Source organism: Podarcis liolepis (assembly GCF_965112155.1).
Source record: "Podarcis liolepis genome assembly, chromosome: 2".
In the NCBI taxonomy this organism is placed as follows: domain Eukaryota; kingdom Metazoa; phylum Chordata; class Lepidosauria; order Squamata; family Lacertidae; genus Podarcis; species Podarcis liolepis.
The window spans coordinates 60,062,179-60,076,379 of NC_139555.1; the positions used below are offsets into that span (position 1 = coordinate 60,062,179).

At 40.5% G+C, this 14,201-nt stretch overlaps 1 protein-coding gene across 2 annotated transcripts in view; it reads left to right on the forward strand.

Moving 5' to 3' along the window:
- Nucleotides 1-14,201, forward strand: part of SPOCK1 (SPARC (osteonectin), cwcv and kazal like domains proteoglycan 1) — a 394,124-nt gene that overhangs the window by 256,094 nt on the left and 123,829 nt on the right. For both annotated transcript variants that reach the window (XM_083488164.1, XM_083488163.1), the window contains exon 5: nt 12,914-13,046. In XM_083488164.1, the coding sequence (XP_083344290.1) occupies nt 12,914-13,046 (133 nt within the window). The remainder of the gene's footprint in view (nt 1-12,913; nt 13,047-14,201) is intronic.

Sequence of the window (14,201 nt, forward strand, 5' to 3'; positions counted from 1 at the left end):
GGTAAGCAGGGGTGGACCACCCCATATGACCACCTGAGGTATAATGGGAATATGCTGCCCCTTGCCCACCACCCACTACCACACACCACCTCACCTGCCACCCTGCCCTGCCTGCCCCACCATTTCTACTACTGCTGGAATGCCCCCCCTCTTGCTGAACTTGCCAAGAGGGGGGCATTCGGCAAGACTTTGCTGCTCATCTTCTCCACCCCAGAGGTGGGAAAAATGAGTGGCAAGGCCACATGCTGGAGTGCCTCCCTCTTGCTAAACTCTGTGTGAGGACAGCTGTTCTAGCAGCACTGGAAGTGGTGGAAAGGGCTGGGTACCACCTCCTGCACTTTTGCCACCTGAGACAACTGCTTCTCCCCACTTCATGGGTGGGCCAGCTCTGGTGGGGGAGGATATGGAAGATGGGTGCAATGGGAACTGCCTTGTACCACTTCAAACCATTGGCTTTCCAGGGTTTGAGGCAAGAGTCTTTCCTAGCTCTACTGTATGTTCCTGGGGGTGAACCTGAGACCTTTTGCATAGTAAGCACATGTTATACCACTGAGCTGCAGCCCTTTAACTCTAGCCTTTGAGCATGTCTGCTTAAATGCATGCTTTCTCTGTGATCAATTCCCTCTTACACTTTGGTAGAACCACTTCCTTCCATGATTACCTGCTGAGCTGCCAAGCTAAGATCTGTCTGCCAACTTTTCTCTGCCATTGGTACTCACAGAGCTCTGCACATTTTGTGGATAAAATATATCTGCGTACCTGGGAGGCCCCATGATATGTATGGATCTCCTTTCTTCTCGTTTCCCTTCTTTTTGCAGCCAGCTTATTGTCACATGGTATTTCCTGTTTGAAAATGTGGGGTGTGGTTGTGATCTGCATGCAGTATACCTGTTCAACACTATATCCTCTTTCAGAGATACTAGGCACCTCAGAGTCCTTTATCCCATTTCCAGCTGGGTGAAAACAGCCACAGCAGAAATCTCAGGCACTGCCTTAGTTCTTAACTGCTATACCTTATTATATTCTTTGTTGATTAGTAGGAAGGTGGTAAAGGTATAGCACCCCATCAAAATATTCATGAATTTGAAAATAAATTGCATGGAGATAAAGGTTCACATGTTTCCAGTTGCTCTTGAAACTTCCCCACCTCTCCCCCCCCCCCCCGCATATTGCAAACATTTCCCCACTGAATAGAAAATGCTTCCCTTCACTATTCACTGCTGAGCCTGCTGCGGAATTACAGTAGATTCTTTCAACTGTGGATCTTAAAGCAAGGATTACAGGCTGTTAAGTTTTTCAGCAAAATAGAACTTCATTTGCCTTGGCCCAAGATGTTTCAACACATTTATTCATAAGCGGGATGATTGGCATACCAAAGTAGATTCACAGTGTGTATTTGCCCTTCCATTGAGAAGAGATTTGCAGTCTGTCAATTTAACTGTAGCCGACATTTCAGTCGAGGTTTTAATTTGTTTGTTTGGGATTTTGAATTGCTGTTAGGGGTTATTCTCTTGAAAAGCATCCCCCCCCCCAAAAAAAAAAAATATTCTTGCTCCATAAAGAAGAGTATTCACTTATTCGGTTCAGCAGCTGGTGTGGTGTACCTTCCATACTCTTCCCATCAGAAATAGATCCCATCATTTCAAAAACCTATGTTAACACAATTAGAGTCAACCACAATGAAGTAAACTGCATCTAACATACTTTGACTTGTGAGTCAAGGCCCCGTGGCCTGCTTTATGATGAAATAAGACACATGGTATTTTAGGTTAATGGGCTAAAACTGGCCACAACTTTATTGGCTACAGAATGTGAGTAGTATTGGCTTAGGCACAGGATCTGAACAGACTACATTTGACTCCTGCCTGCTCTGTAGGGAGTCGCACAAGAGTTAACAACCTGTAGGGGGAGCCTGTTGATGTAAATCAACTGGAAGCTTTCCCCTAGAGTCACTGGAGGGTTGTGCCATGGCCCTAGCCACCACCTGGGCATCAGACAGGAACCATGACCACCAGATTCCTTTAACGGAACACCCATAAAGGGGAGGGGTAGGTGATGGCCACAGCCTCCCCTCCAACACACAATGCATTTTCCAATGCCTAACCGCCTAACCTTATAAAGTTGTGACAATTTGCTACAAAAAACCAAATGGCTGGTGCCAATCTGCCAAGTGGCCCCTTCAACAGGCAACCAACCGAGGTCCATAGCAATGTCAGGTGTGGAATGCATGAGAATAGAGGGAGGGAGGGAGATCCATGTGTGCAGGAAACAAACAGGCTGAGCCACAGTCCCGCACTCGTATTGGCTGACTGTGGGCCTGTCACAGGCCAGGGACTCTCTGTGATGCAGTGGGCCATCCACGCCCACTGCGAAGCATGGGAAGCGAGACCCGCTCACAGCCTCTCCCCTCGGGGAAGAAGAGAGGCTTTGTTGGCTAAAGTTTGCCTAATTGACTTCAGAAAGAGTGGTTTAACTGTCAGAATAAAAAAAATGTAAGTGTGTTTTTACTTTGGAAACACAAACTGTTGTATGTTATTAAGGGCATTCTTGTGGCGTAATGTAAACTCAGCTGGATCTGGCCTGCCAAACCACAGGAAGTGGTCCCACAGCTTTATCTCCAGATCTGATTGGGAGATAACATTTTAGAGTGATCCCTAAGTAGCAGACAGAGTGCTTTATCTCTCAGTTGGATAGGGAGATAGAAGATCCCTTTAGAGAGGTGCCTTCTAAGAGTAAATCCCATAGACAGCCTTCCTCCTCCTCAGCATCTTCAGTATCCATATCTTTGCCAGACCTCTGAGTCATCACAGAATTGTAGCCCCTCTCTTGCAGGGCACCTGACTGTGGCAAGCCAACTGGGCACATTGAGACTGCTTCCCCCACCCAGGCCAAATTACAGCATAGCGCCTGGTCTTTATTAGTTGCCCAAGGACTAGTAAAATTCTGCCTTCATTGAGAGAGGATGAAGGTATCAGGATATGCCTTAATTTTTCTTTCAAGAACTAATGTTTGCTTTTGAGGCAGCTGTGAAGAGGGCATCCCAAGTCACAAGCCCTTTGCATTGTTTCTTTATTCTCTGTAAACTGCTGGGGCAGATCTTCAAATTTAGTGAACCACTCAAACCACTCAAAATGACTCTTAAAACTGTATTTCTAAATGACAAGAGGGCCAGAGGAGCAGAAAAATGTTATTAGCACTAAGATTCATCTCCTATTAAAGGCTACTCCTGAAAATGCCTCTCATATGAGTGTGAATGGGAAAGAGCATGAGTTTTCAGCTGGGGTGTGACGAGAACCTATGTAGAGACAGGACTAATTAAACTATCAGTGAAAATACACCAAATTATTTCAGATAGATTGAAGTCAGGTTTTTATTGTTTTGATTAGATTGTGATAAATCAAAAATTACAATGGAGGTGCACCCATAATAAATTGAAGAATTAGCATGTAGCATAACAAAGCTGTCAGGTTCTGGCATATGAATGAGAAGGCGTCATCAGAATGCACTACCACTGGCTTGCCAGTGATGGGGTAGACAACAATGGTATGCTGTTTTAAAAAGAAAAAGGCCAAAGCTTTACTTGGTTGTATAATGTCATGTGTGTGTGAGAGAGAGAGAGAGAGTAAGAGAGCGCTCCTACCAGTTACCTACAAACTGTGTTGCAGAGCTGAAAGGAGGCACACTCTGCCCCCTGCCAACAAATTGGTGACCTAGGACCACAGACAGACCACATCCTTGTATTTCAGGAAGAACATCATGGCAAAGGGAAGACCAAACTAGTCCTGTCCATTGTGGCTTGAAGCTCCCATGGAAGGAGCAGCCTTGGCCCAGTATACCTGAAGAAGTGTCTCCACCCCCATCGTTCAACCCAGACACTGAGGTCCATCTCCAAGGGCCTTCTGGTGGTTCCCTCACAGCGAGAAGTGAAGTTACAGGGAACCAGGCAGAGGGCCTTCTTGGTAGTGGGGCCCACCCTGTAGAATGCCCGCCCATCATATGTCAAGGAAATAAACAACTGTCTGACTTTTAGAAGACATATGAAGGCAGCCCTGTTCAGGGAAGTTTTTAATGTCTGATGTTTTATCACTTTGTTGTTGTTGTTGTTGTTGTTGTTGTTGTTGTTGTTGTTGTTGTTGTTATCATCATTACTTATGTTGGGAGCCTCCCAGAGTGGCTGGGGAAAGCCAGCCAGATGGGCAGGGTATAAATAAATTAGTAGTAGTAGTAGTAGTAGTAGTAGTAGTAGTAGTAGTATTGCTGCTGCTGCTGTAAGGCTTGCTTTCCTCTCACCACCTCTCCCCCCTTTTGTGAAGTATTAGAATCCGAACCTGGGAAAGAACTGTCTCAACTTTTAATACGTACAAAATTTAAGAAACTTTGGACAAAATTGTTAAACCTTTTTTTAAAGAAAAAAACTACTGCTACTACTTATTACTATTTTGCTAATAAGTATTCATAATAGGTTGTATTCATTGTTAGTTCTATGGAGAGTAAACCCATTTAAATTAATGGGCATGACTAATCTCAACCAATGAATTTCAATGGATATGCACTGCATAGGACTTACCGGTAGTTGGAGTCATCATGCAAAATAGAAAATCAAGTTGCTATTGTTATATCCGTTGTACAATGAAACTGGCAGCTTTAGCTTTAGGTGTGACTTTAGCCTTGTGCAGATTACATATTCAGAGACAAGGAAAGTGTCCCTTTGGCCTGCCCTCTAACCTTCACATATTAATTCACCCTTGTGACCAAAGCAGACTCAGTACAGCATGCAGACTCAGAAGGCTGCATAAACACAGGGAACTGGGATGAATAGTACTGGTGGCACAACCCTGATCCTTCCTTTAGTTATTTTCTCTGGATATGTTGTCTGCACAAGGCTACTGAACCAATGGCTTGGCTGCTGAAGCAAAACAGTGACGAAGCTTCTAGGATCGACAAAAGCCATGGGATGCAGTTCAAGCAGGATGAAAGGAACCGTGCTGCTCCAGAGAAGCGGACACGGAGCAATGGATCCAAACTACAAGAAAGAAGATTCCACCTAAACATTAGGAAGAACTTCCTGACAGTAAGAGCTGTTCGACAGTGGAATTTGCTGCCAAGGAGTGTGGTGAAGTCTCCTTCTTTGGAGGTCTTTAAGCAGAGGCTTGACAACCATATGTCAGGAGTGCTCTGGTGGTGTTTCCTGCTTGGCAGGGGGTTGGACTCGATGGCCCTTGTGGTCTATTCTAACTCTATGATTCTATGATTCTATGCTTCACACCTGCTGGAGTGGCACATATTTATTTAAATCTTTGTTTTACAGCACCAGTCATGAAAATTCATAGAGGGGAAAAACAATAAAAACAACATTCAGTAAACCAAAACAAATTACATCAATAAATCAGCGAAAGCAACAGTCCCAGTAAATGGCCACTAAAATAAGCACAACTACCCTGAAAGTAAATAGTGTTAAAGATGAAAGGTCCTCTGAAAAGGGACAGCCTTCAACTGCCCCCCCCCAAAAAAAACCTAGCAGGGAGGAGACTAAATGAATCTCTTTTGGAGGATACTTCTAGAGCATTGGGGCTGATCCTTGTAGACTCCCCATAAAATGTTGCTAAGTTGATCCCAGAGAACACAAAACGAAGAAGAGATAAGAAAAGCATGCTTGCTTCTTAATGAGGTTTTCACAGCCATAACCACTGCATGCTGACTCTAAATGTTTACATTGTTTTTATCAATCTGCAATGCCATGGGTACATCCTTGCAGTGAGTGTGAAACTAATATGGAGAAGGTTTGGGTGGGAGAAACCTAAGTTAAAATCCTCATCCCTGCCAAACTGCATGTTATGGCAGATCTTGAGCTGTAGCCATATATGGCTGGCCAATGCCATGTTCTTCACTTTTGCATTTCAGTGTAGGTTTGCTTACTTATACTGTTACTACATCATCTCAACATTAATTTACCAGCCTCTCGTCGGCAGTAGCCAACAACCTGGGGAACTGGGGCAGGGCAATGCATGATGTGACAATGGGAAGACTTGGGGTAAATGTTGGGTTCATTTGTCCTTGTTTGCTGTAATATGCTCACTGAGGTAACTTAGGGCCCAACCCTACATCCCATAGTCACCAAGAAGTAAAAGATGCCTCTTAAGTGTTTTAAAAGTGGGTGAGAAGTAAATTGTTCAGCGTGAGTAACTGCACTTATCAATTGGTATTTCCCTAACTAACCTTTGCTTGTTTCTTCTTACACTCATATAGCCATTATTTCCTCCTATTTTTGGCATGCTGCTAGCTGGCTTCTTTTTGTTGTTGTTTGCTTTGGGGTTGCAAAAAAAGCCTAAGATTCAGCAGCACTGGCTTTTCTCACATGCTTTCTTCCCAGATCCATTAACCACTCCCCCACCACAGTTTGACATAATAGGAAATCCAGCTGGTGCAGGTGGGAAAGGAGGAAAGACAAAAGAACTCTGGGGAAATGGGCAGGAGAAGACATAGTTGTTGAGTCTCTCAATCAATAAATGTAAAGATATAGCAACAATTTCCAGGTTGTAACTGACAACCCTAGTTACACTTTCTGAACTACAGCTAATTAGGTCTTGGTCCAATAAATCATTTCAAAACATACATTTTTGCACAATGTTTCTCTCTGTTTCATGTCCACATAGTAAATTATTATAGGTATGAAAATGTTACAGGCATTAACATTGTTACAGGCATTAACATTTTCCAGCAATCTTACATGAATTCTATTTACCTACCAAGAACAGCCATAACTTGAACACTATCTCTTTAGAGAGATGTACAGCAAGAACCCTTCTATGGGTGTTTAAAATCTAGTCTTTTTAAACCTGTGAGATAATATGAATGCTGCATAGGTGATAACATCCCCAGGCAGGCAGAAATAAGATAATAAAAAATATTTTTTTCTGTCTGGGTTCTGAATGCTGGCAGGTCATACTTTTGACTCAAAGCACATACGCTTCTGGAACTGAGCAAGACAGAGAGATAAAGTTAAAACGAACACACGTCTCTGTCAAGCTGAAAAGACAAAACGTTCATAATAGAAGCCACTCTAAAGCTATTTTGTTTCTGACGTATTAGTGGAAAAGGCATTAATACAATGCCTTTTCCACTTAAAAGATTTGCAATGTATTTTTTTTCCTTTAAAACCCTGTTATTAATAAATTGAAGTTGCTTATCAGACCATTTCTAACAGCTAGAAGAAAGTGAAATCTTGAGAAAAGCCAGTTTAGCTGATAACCATATTTTATACTTTATTTTAAATCTGAAGGTTTTTGGGGTTGAGAGCTGTTTTTCTGCCACCAAGTACTAAGTATAGATTTGGTGGTGGTGGTGGTTTTTTACCTTTTCACTTCAAAATGATCTGATTTGTATATTGAATATTATATGAACTTGTGCAAGAGGGCTGTGCAGTATTTCTGCTGAGAAGTTCTGGGTGAAATGACTAGTGGGTTGAGTGTGGCAATTAATACCTCACATTTGCGTTTGCTATATCTTAACATAACCTAAGCCCAACTTATGTTTTCTGTTGGTCTTTTGGTCTAAAAGCCCAATAGGGAATGCAATCCAGGCTGTTAGAGCATTTGGCAGGCTTCTATGTGATATAAAAGTTAAAACAACGATATATTTTTAGATGATCAATTCAGACTCACATCATAAAACTAGCACCTGCTATGCAAATTGTTCCCCTCGGGAAGTTGGCACTCTTATTTTTTTCCTTTTCCATAGCCAGTCCTCATTCAGCAACATTTCCCTCGCATTTTCAACTATAGAGCATGCCATAATAATATCCATCCTTGATTATTCTTTGGCATCTACGGAGCCGCATTAGCAATCACATTGATGGATTAAGTGGAACACATGAATGAAGAAGCAGACAATATTAACTAATTGCAGTTGTTGAGTAGATGGGAAAGAGATGGATGTGGTGTGGTAGGACTCAATCGATCATCAGCTTGAAGGAACAAGTAGAAGGTTATGACCCCTCATGGTTGGACTTTTTGAAACAAAAGCAATGTTGAACACCTCAGGGACTAAATGCCTATTTCAACTGGTTTCTAGTTTTAGGGCTCTTCCAGACAAGTTGCTCGTTGAGCATTCCTTCCGCTTTGGTTGCTTACAGGTAATATGACATTGCTGTCATCCCTCACTTTCCAGTTCATTTTCCTGTCACTTTTCTTACTACAGAAATGTTGTTGTATGCAAGAGGGCCAAATTTGCTTTAATTGCGCAAAATTTGCTGGCAGAGTACTGAGTATCATCTACAAAATAGTGTAGTCTGAAAGTAGCCTGAGACTATGTTTGGAAGTTAGCACTTTCACAGCATGTGTTCAACCAAATAGCAACAGACATGTTGCTTAAAAAAACACACACCATGCAAAGCATGACACTGCTCAGTAGCCATCTAACCAGGGCACTTCGTTAGAGTAGAAGATGAACTTGAATGCCACCTTTTGAAATGTTCAAGTTAATTAGCAACTTAATAATCTGCAACCACAGCAACTTTTTTTTTTAACCAACCCATAAGATGGAGTAGTTGATTTCTTCTAGCAAGATTCTGTACAGAAAAACATATGTGCAAGTTACACAAGGGGACTGTGTGTGGGTTGCACATATGGCTTACAAACTTTTCTTCCCCCTAATGCTCCTGCTCCTGTGATCTCAGGTCCCTGGTACTCACAGCTTCTTGTGCTTTTGCCTCCTAGCTATGATTATATGGCATGGTTTTTAAGATACTTAATTTTTTGCAGGCATTCTTTTGTGCAAAGATGTAGACATATTGTAATATTTGGGTAGCATCACTGTGAGCTTTATGAATTTGGACCCACCCGATTTCACAAATCATTTGCAGAAATTTTAATATGTATACCTCACCCTTTTTGGTTCAATCCAGAGTATTTTACTATTCACCTATCTTAATTAATGAGGAGTTAGTTTGTTAAGGAAAGTGAACGCATTCTAGAAGATTAACACTGCTATATACTGACAGAACTGGTTTTTGATACTAAGGCTTTGATTGCAGGCTTCTCTGTCTCTCTCTCTCTTTTTGGTTGGCTTTTTTATTTTATGATATCGTGATGGGGTTGCTTCTGTAGATGCAAGCTTCCTAATAGTGCTATTTATCACTGTGACAAAGGCTCAAGCAGAAGAAAGCTTTAACTGAAATGAAAGAATAGCATTTTTATTATTTTAGCAGCTGAATGTGATATTACAAGAGAGTTTGAATTGTGCAGCAAATTGCAAACTGAGGCAAAATTGCTTTAAAGAGCATCCATATGTGTTTTCTAAACCATGATAAAGGCATTCGGTGATGTTTTAAAATGTTTTCCTTGTCTCGGCTAAACTGCTCTGATGTGCTTTCATATTAGGGCAAAGCAGTGGGATTGCTATTTCTTCCAAATGCTTGAGGTAGAATTTATATATTGTTATGAAATCTAGAAAGCCAATAACACATGGAGCTACTTCACACATGATATTTACAGTCCCTCAATCATGGTTAAAGGGGTGGGCCATTAGACCTTGGGAGGCCCTCTGTCCTTACTAGAGCATATTCCCTCCATATGCCCTCCTGTCCTTACCCTTGATTAGGTGTAATGTTAGCCAGGGCTTACTGTTAAGTAGGATTCAGTTTCATTATTTTTATTTTTTAACACAAAAACAAAGGGCTGATTTTTTACAAAAGGGTATGAGACATACAAATGGACCCTGGATGGGTGTGTCGTAAAACAAGTTAGTAATTGAAAATACTTGAGAATTACTTTTCAGTCCACTCTGTCCTGGTCACTTTGAATTCAAAATATTGCATTGAGTGCATGGACTATTCCAGTGGCGTTGCTGAGGTTCTGCTGTGCAAAGGATGGTGAGCATATACTTTTAGTTTGAAGGTGCCCCCAAAATGAAGGAATTACCAAAACTATGTACATAATCCAGGTGTGCATATTAGGAATGAATGAATGAATCAATCAATCAATCAATCAATCAATCGCAAAAGAGGAGAGGACACAAACTATTTTTTTGAGATCTTTGGTGCCCCAGCAGTATAGGCTTTGTCTATATTCATCCTCAACAGATTATGACTACCTATCTCTGGCTTTTTTCTTGATAGCTCAACTTGCTCCTGGATTCAGCGACAAAGTCAACACCATCTTCTGTCACTTGGGTTAGAAAAAGCAACCAGCTACATTAAAGAGGCTTCTAGATCATAACTTGCAAAATTTGTCAAGTCTGACATATTGGGGGTGGGTTTTTTCACCTCTGTCCTTTAGTCTAGAACCTAAAAGAGATCATTGATATGCTAGGTATTTAGCAATTTTGAATATCCCTAGGTAACAGAAGAACATTTCCATGTGCTGGTTCAGTGCTTTGCTATCAGCATTTAGGGTCAATTTTCCAGGCTGCCCTTGGCACTTGACAGTTTGTCCATTGCAAAAACAGCTCAGTTGAAACAATAGCTCATGTCCTCCTATACTGTAACTTTTATAGAAAGATACCAATCTGAGCTAAAGCTTTTAGAAGGAATGACTATAGCAGGCACCAAATTGACAATAGGCATTATCTCTATTTATAACTCTTTCTGATTATTCATGGATTTTCTTATACTCTCATGCTAAAAGGTGCATGCATGTATTGTCTTGATAACTGTATGTACTGTATTTGATGTTATGATTTGTAGACCAGATATACTGAAAGCGATCATAGAAAAGCACAACCTAAAACAATATAACATTTAGTAACCTTAATAATACTTCACTAGCACAACTATGCAAAATATAAATGAATCTTAAAAATAGAGTTGCCGTTACCCTTAACAATTATTTAAAAGGCTTCTATCAGTAATGCCAGTCCTATTTTTAAGGTGCTTATATTTAATTTTTAGATAGAAATATAATATTTTTAAACAGACATTTATATGGCACTTTGTTCATTGAATGCCCTTTAACTTTAATTTCATAAATCATGGAGTGGTTGATTTTTCTTATTTCTCTTGGGCAGGATCGGTAGCCAGCTTCAGAACAATGGTTTCAATTCCTGGGTACTGCTAAATTCTGCTTGGCACCAAGACCTTGTGGATATGTTTGTATGCTAAGAAGGGATACATCTTTATTTAGTTGACCATGCTAATTTGATGGACTGTAACATAGCAAATGTACAAAACTACTCATACAGAGGAATCTTAGTATTGTGCGACTGCAACAGATCGGAGGGTGGGCACAATGTGAGTGGACATTGGACTGCCAAGTGTCAAATTTTATTTTATCCATGGTGTTATTCACTCCTGTATGAAAAAGGAGGCCATAGTTCTCTTACCATTGGTGATTCAGGGGTAGCAGAGGCTTTCAATATCACAATATAGAATCTAAAATCCAACAAGTTAAAAAAGACCCTAGATCTGAAACCCCATAATATAATAGTTAAAGTACTGAATAGAAGAAGTGAGAACATCAATGACACAGTCAAGCTAGCCATTCATTTTTGAAGTTTCAGATATCCAGAGTGGTACATTGCAGGCTTTTCAGTAGCTTTAGAAACATTCATAATCCAAAAATGGGCACATTGCAAAGCACAAAGAAATGTGAACATTGTAGTAGATAAAGTCATAGGAGTGACCTCAGCTGTGCATTGCCCCATTTTAGAATATTTCCTATGAGATTATAAAAATAAAATCATCTTAACAATATATTCCTTAAATAGCAGGCCACTGGAAACAGAAATATAAAATCATAGTATCTAGCTCACTCATCAACTGAATGAGCTTCTCCGTACATACCAACTTTAATATTAAGCTAGTTGTCAACATTTGTTATACTGAATGGGGTTTTCTTGTTGTTACTTTTCATTTAAGAAGAATCCCTAAAATAGTTTAAAAGCATATAAAGCTACATTGTAAGGCTGTCCTCCTAACTGAGTATTAGCAGCCCTGACTGGCAACTGCAATCCAGGGTGTCAGGCAAAAGTCTTTTCTCACCCTACCTGATGATGCCAGAATTCAAATATGGTGCTTTCTGCATGCATGTCCTCTAATAACATGTTAGGGAGAATGCTAGACAAAAAATGCTTACACTTAAAATTGTAGCTCTCTATGCATAATCTGTTTGGGACGCGGGTGGCGCTGTGGGTTAAACCACAGAGCCTAGGACTTGCCAATCAGAAGGTCGGTGGTTTTAATCCCTGTGATGGGGTGAGCTCCCATTGCTCGGTCCCTGCTCCTGCCAACCTAGCAATTCGAAAGCACATCAAAGTGTAAGTAGATAAATAGGTACCGCTCTGGCGGGAAGGTAAACGGCATTTCCATGTGCTGCTCTGGTTCGCCAGAAGTGGCTTAGTCATGCTGGCCACATGACCTGGAAGCTGTACGCCGGCTCCCTCGGCCAATAAAGCGAGATGAGCGCTGCAACCCCAGAGTCGGCCACAACTGGACCTAATGGTCAGGGGTCCCGTTACCTTTACTATGCATAATCTTAGCTTTACTTTCCCATTCAGTACATCAATCTCTTATCTAAAACATATAAAATACATTCTGGATATCCCTATCATCCACATTGTTATTACTGTACCTTAAATTGTTGTTGTTGCTGCTGGTAGTGCTTTTTTGTTATTATATGCTGTTTTTATGCTATTGCTAGTTTTCATGTTTATGATTTACTTCTGTCTCCTATGGCTTTTATTGTTTTTCTCATACAACCAATAACAGTAATCATTTTGTTATATAACTACTGGAAATAAACAATATTGCTTTGCCAACAATTATAAATTCACTCTTTAGCTGGCCCTGAAATGTGCTTAGGCAGAATTAGATCCAAAAGGATTCCATGCACAAAATTTAGATTGTTTTCAGGCTTCGATTTGGCAGAGACTTGTCTTAGTTGTCTATCACATTCACATAGACCCCCGCCTTCTCTTCCAGCCTTCGGCAAAAGAAAGGAAACCTTCCCCAGAGGCACTGGAATGGACCAGCTAATTTAGTAAAATGCAAGCCATGCCCTCTGATGCATGCCAGTGCGGTTTGTGGCTCCGATGGACATACTTACACAACAAAGGTAATGACAAAAGCGTTTCTGTCGTAATTCGGGCATTTGCAAAAGTACCATTTAGGAATGTGAGCCGTTTAATGAAACATGTAAGACTGCGAGTAAGGAAGGCTATTACCCTGATGCTCCTCATGTCAACTGAAAGTGCCAGTAGTTCAAGAGAGTTCCTCTACACCCCAGACTGGAAAGTGAAAGGGGGATCCACATTTAGAAGCATTTTTTAACGGTATTGTAAGATTGCCAGATTGGATGCCAAACTTCCTGCACAATGGAAATAACGTGGATCTTGTGTTTAGAGTGTGCAGAAAAAGCAGTAACAATTGATTGAAGACACCTGTTATGTGAATCTGTGGCTTTATGTTTCCCTATATTTCCTTTTCTTTATGGTGTAGCATAACGCATTAAAATGAACGATGTGCACTGCATTTATATCACTCAATGCATGGTTGTTAGAGAGTAAAAACCTTGGTGGGAAGTGTAACATTTGACTTTATAGTGAAAATATAATTCACTTGGTGTGCTGCATAGGTCATATATATTCTAAACCAGTACACCAAAGACATAGCTAAAACACTAAAGGATTTCCACATCTGAGAGCAGATAATGCAGTCAGTGGATATTTTTTATTGGCCTGATTATTAACGCCTTAGGTGTTGATTTGGTTAAAAAAAAAATCACCTCCTTAGTCCTGTTTAATTCAAGTGTGGATACCTCACTTTTTAAGTGGAATTAAGATTTTCATGTTTTGTTCTTTGCGGTGTACTATGTTGGATTAATCATTTATTCATACATTCATTGCTATAGACATATAATATACCCTATTCACAAAGGTTTTGCTTGGATATGATACTTTATGATAACAAGTCTGAAAACATAAATATAAAGAAGAAAAGATAAAATGCATCAGTATATACCATATAAAAAGTGCCCCAAAGGGCTGTAACTGTGGTGACCTAACTCACTTTAATGTATATTTAGCTCCTACATTGTATTAGCAAGTACCCAGGTGATAAAAATTGCATGATCCATACACCAAGGATTTATCATCTATATCAAGATAGAGAAGTTTGGCTTCAATTGTGTAAAGGAGATGCCGTAACAGAATCAAGCGGATGCAGTAGGTGAGGGTGTGAGAAGAAATGTGGGTTAGAAGGAATATATAGT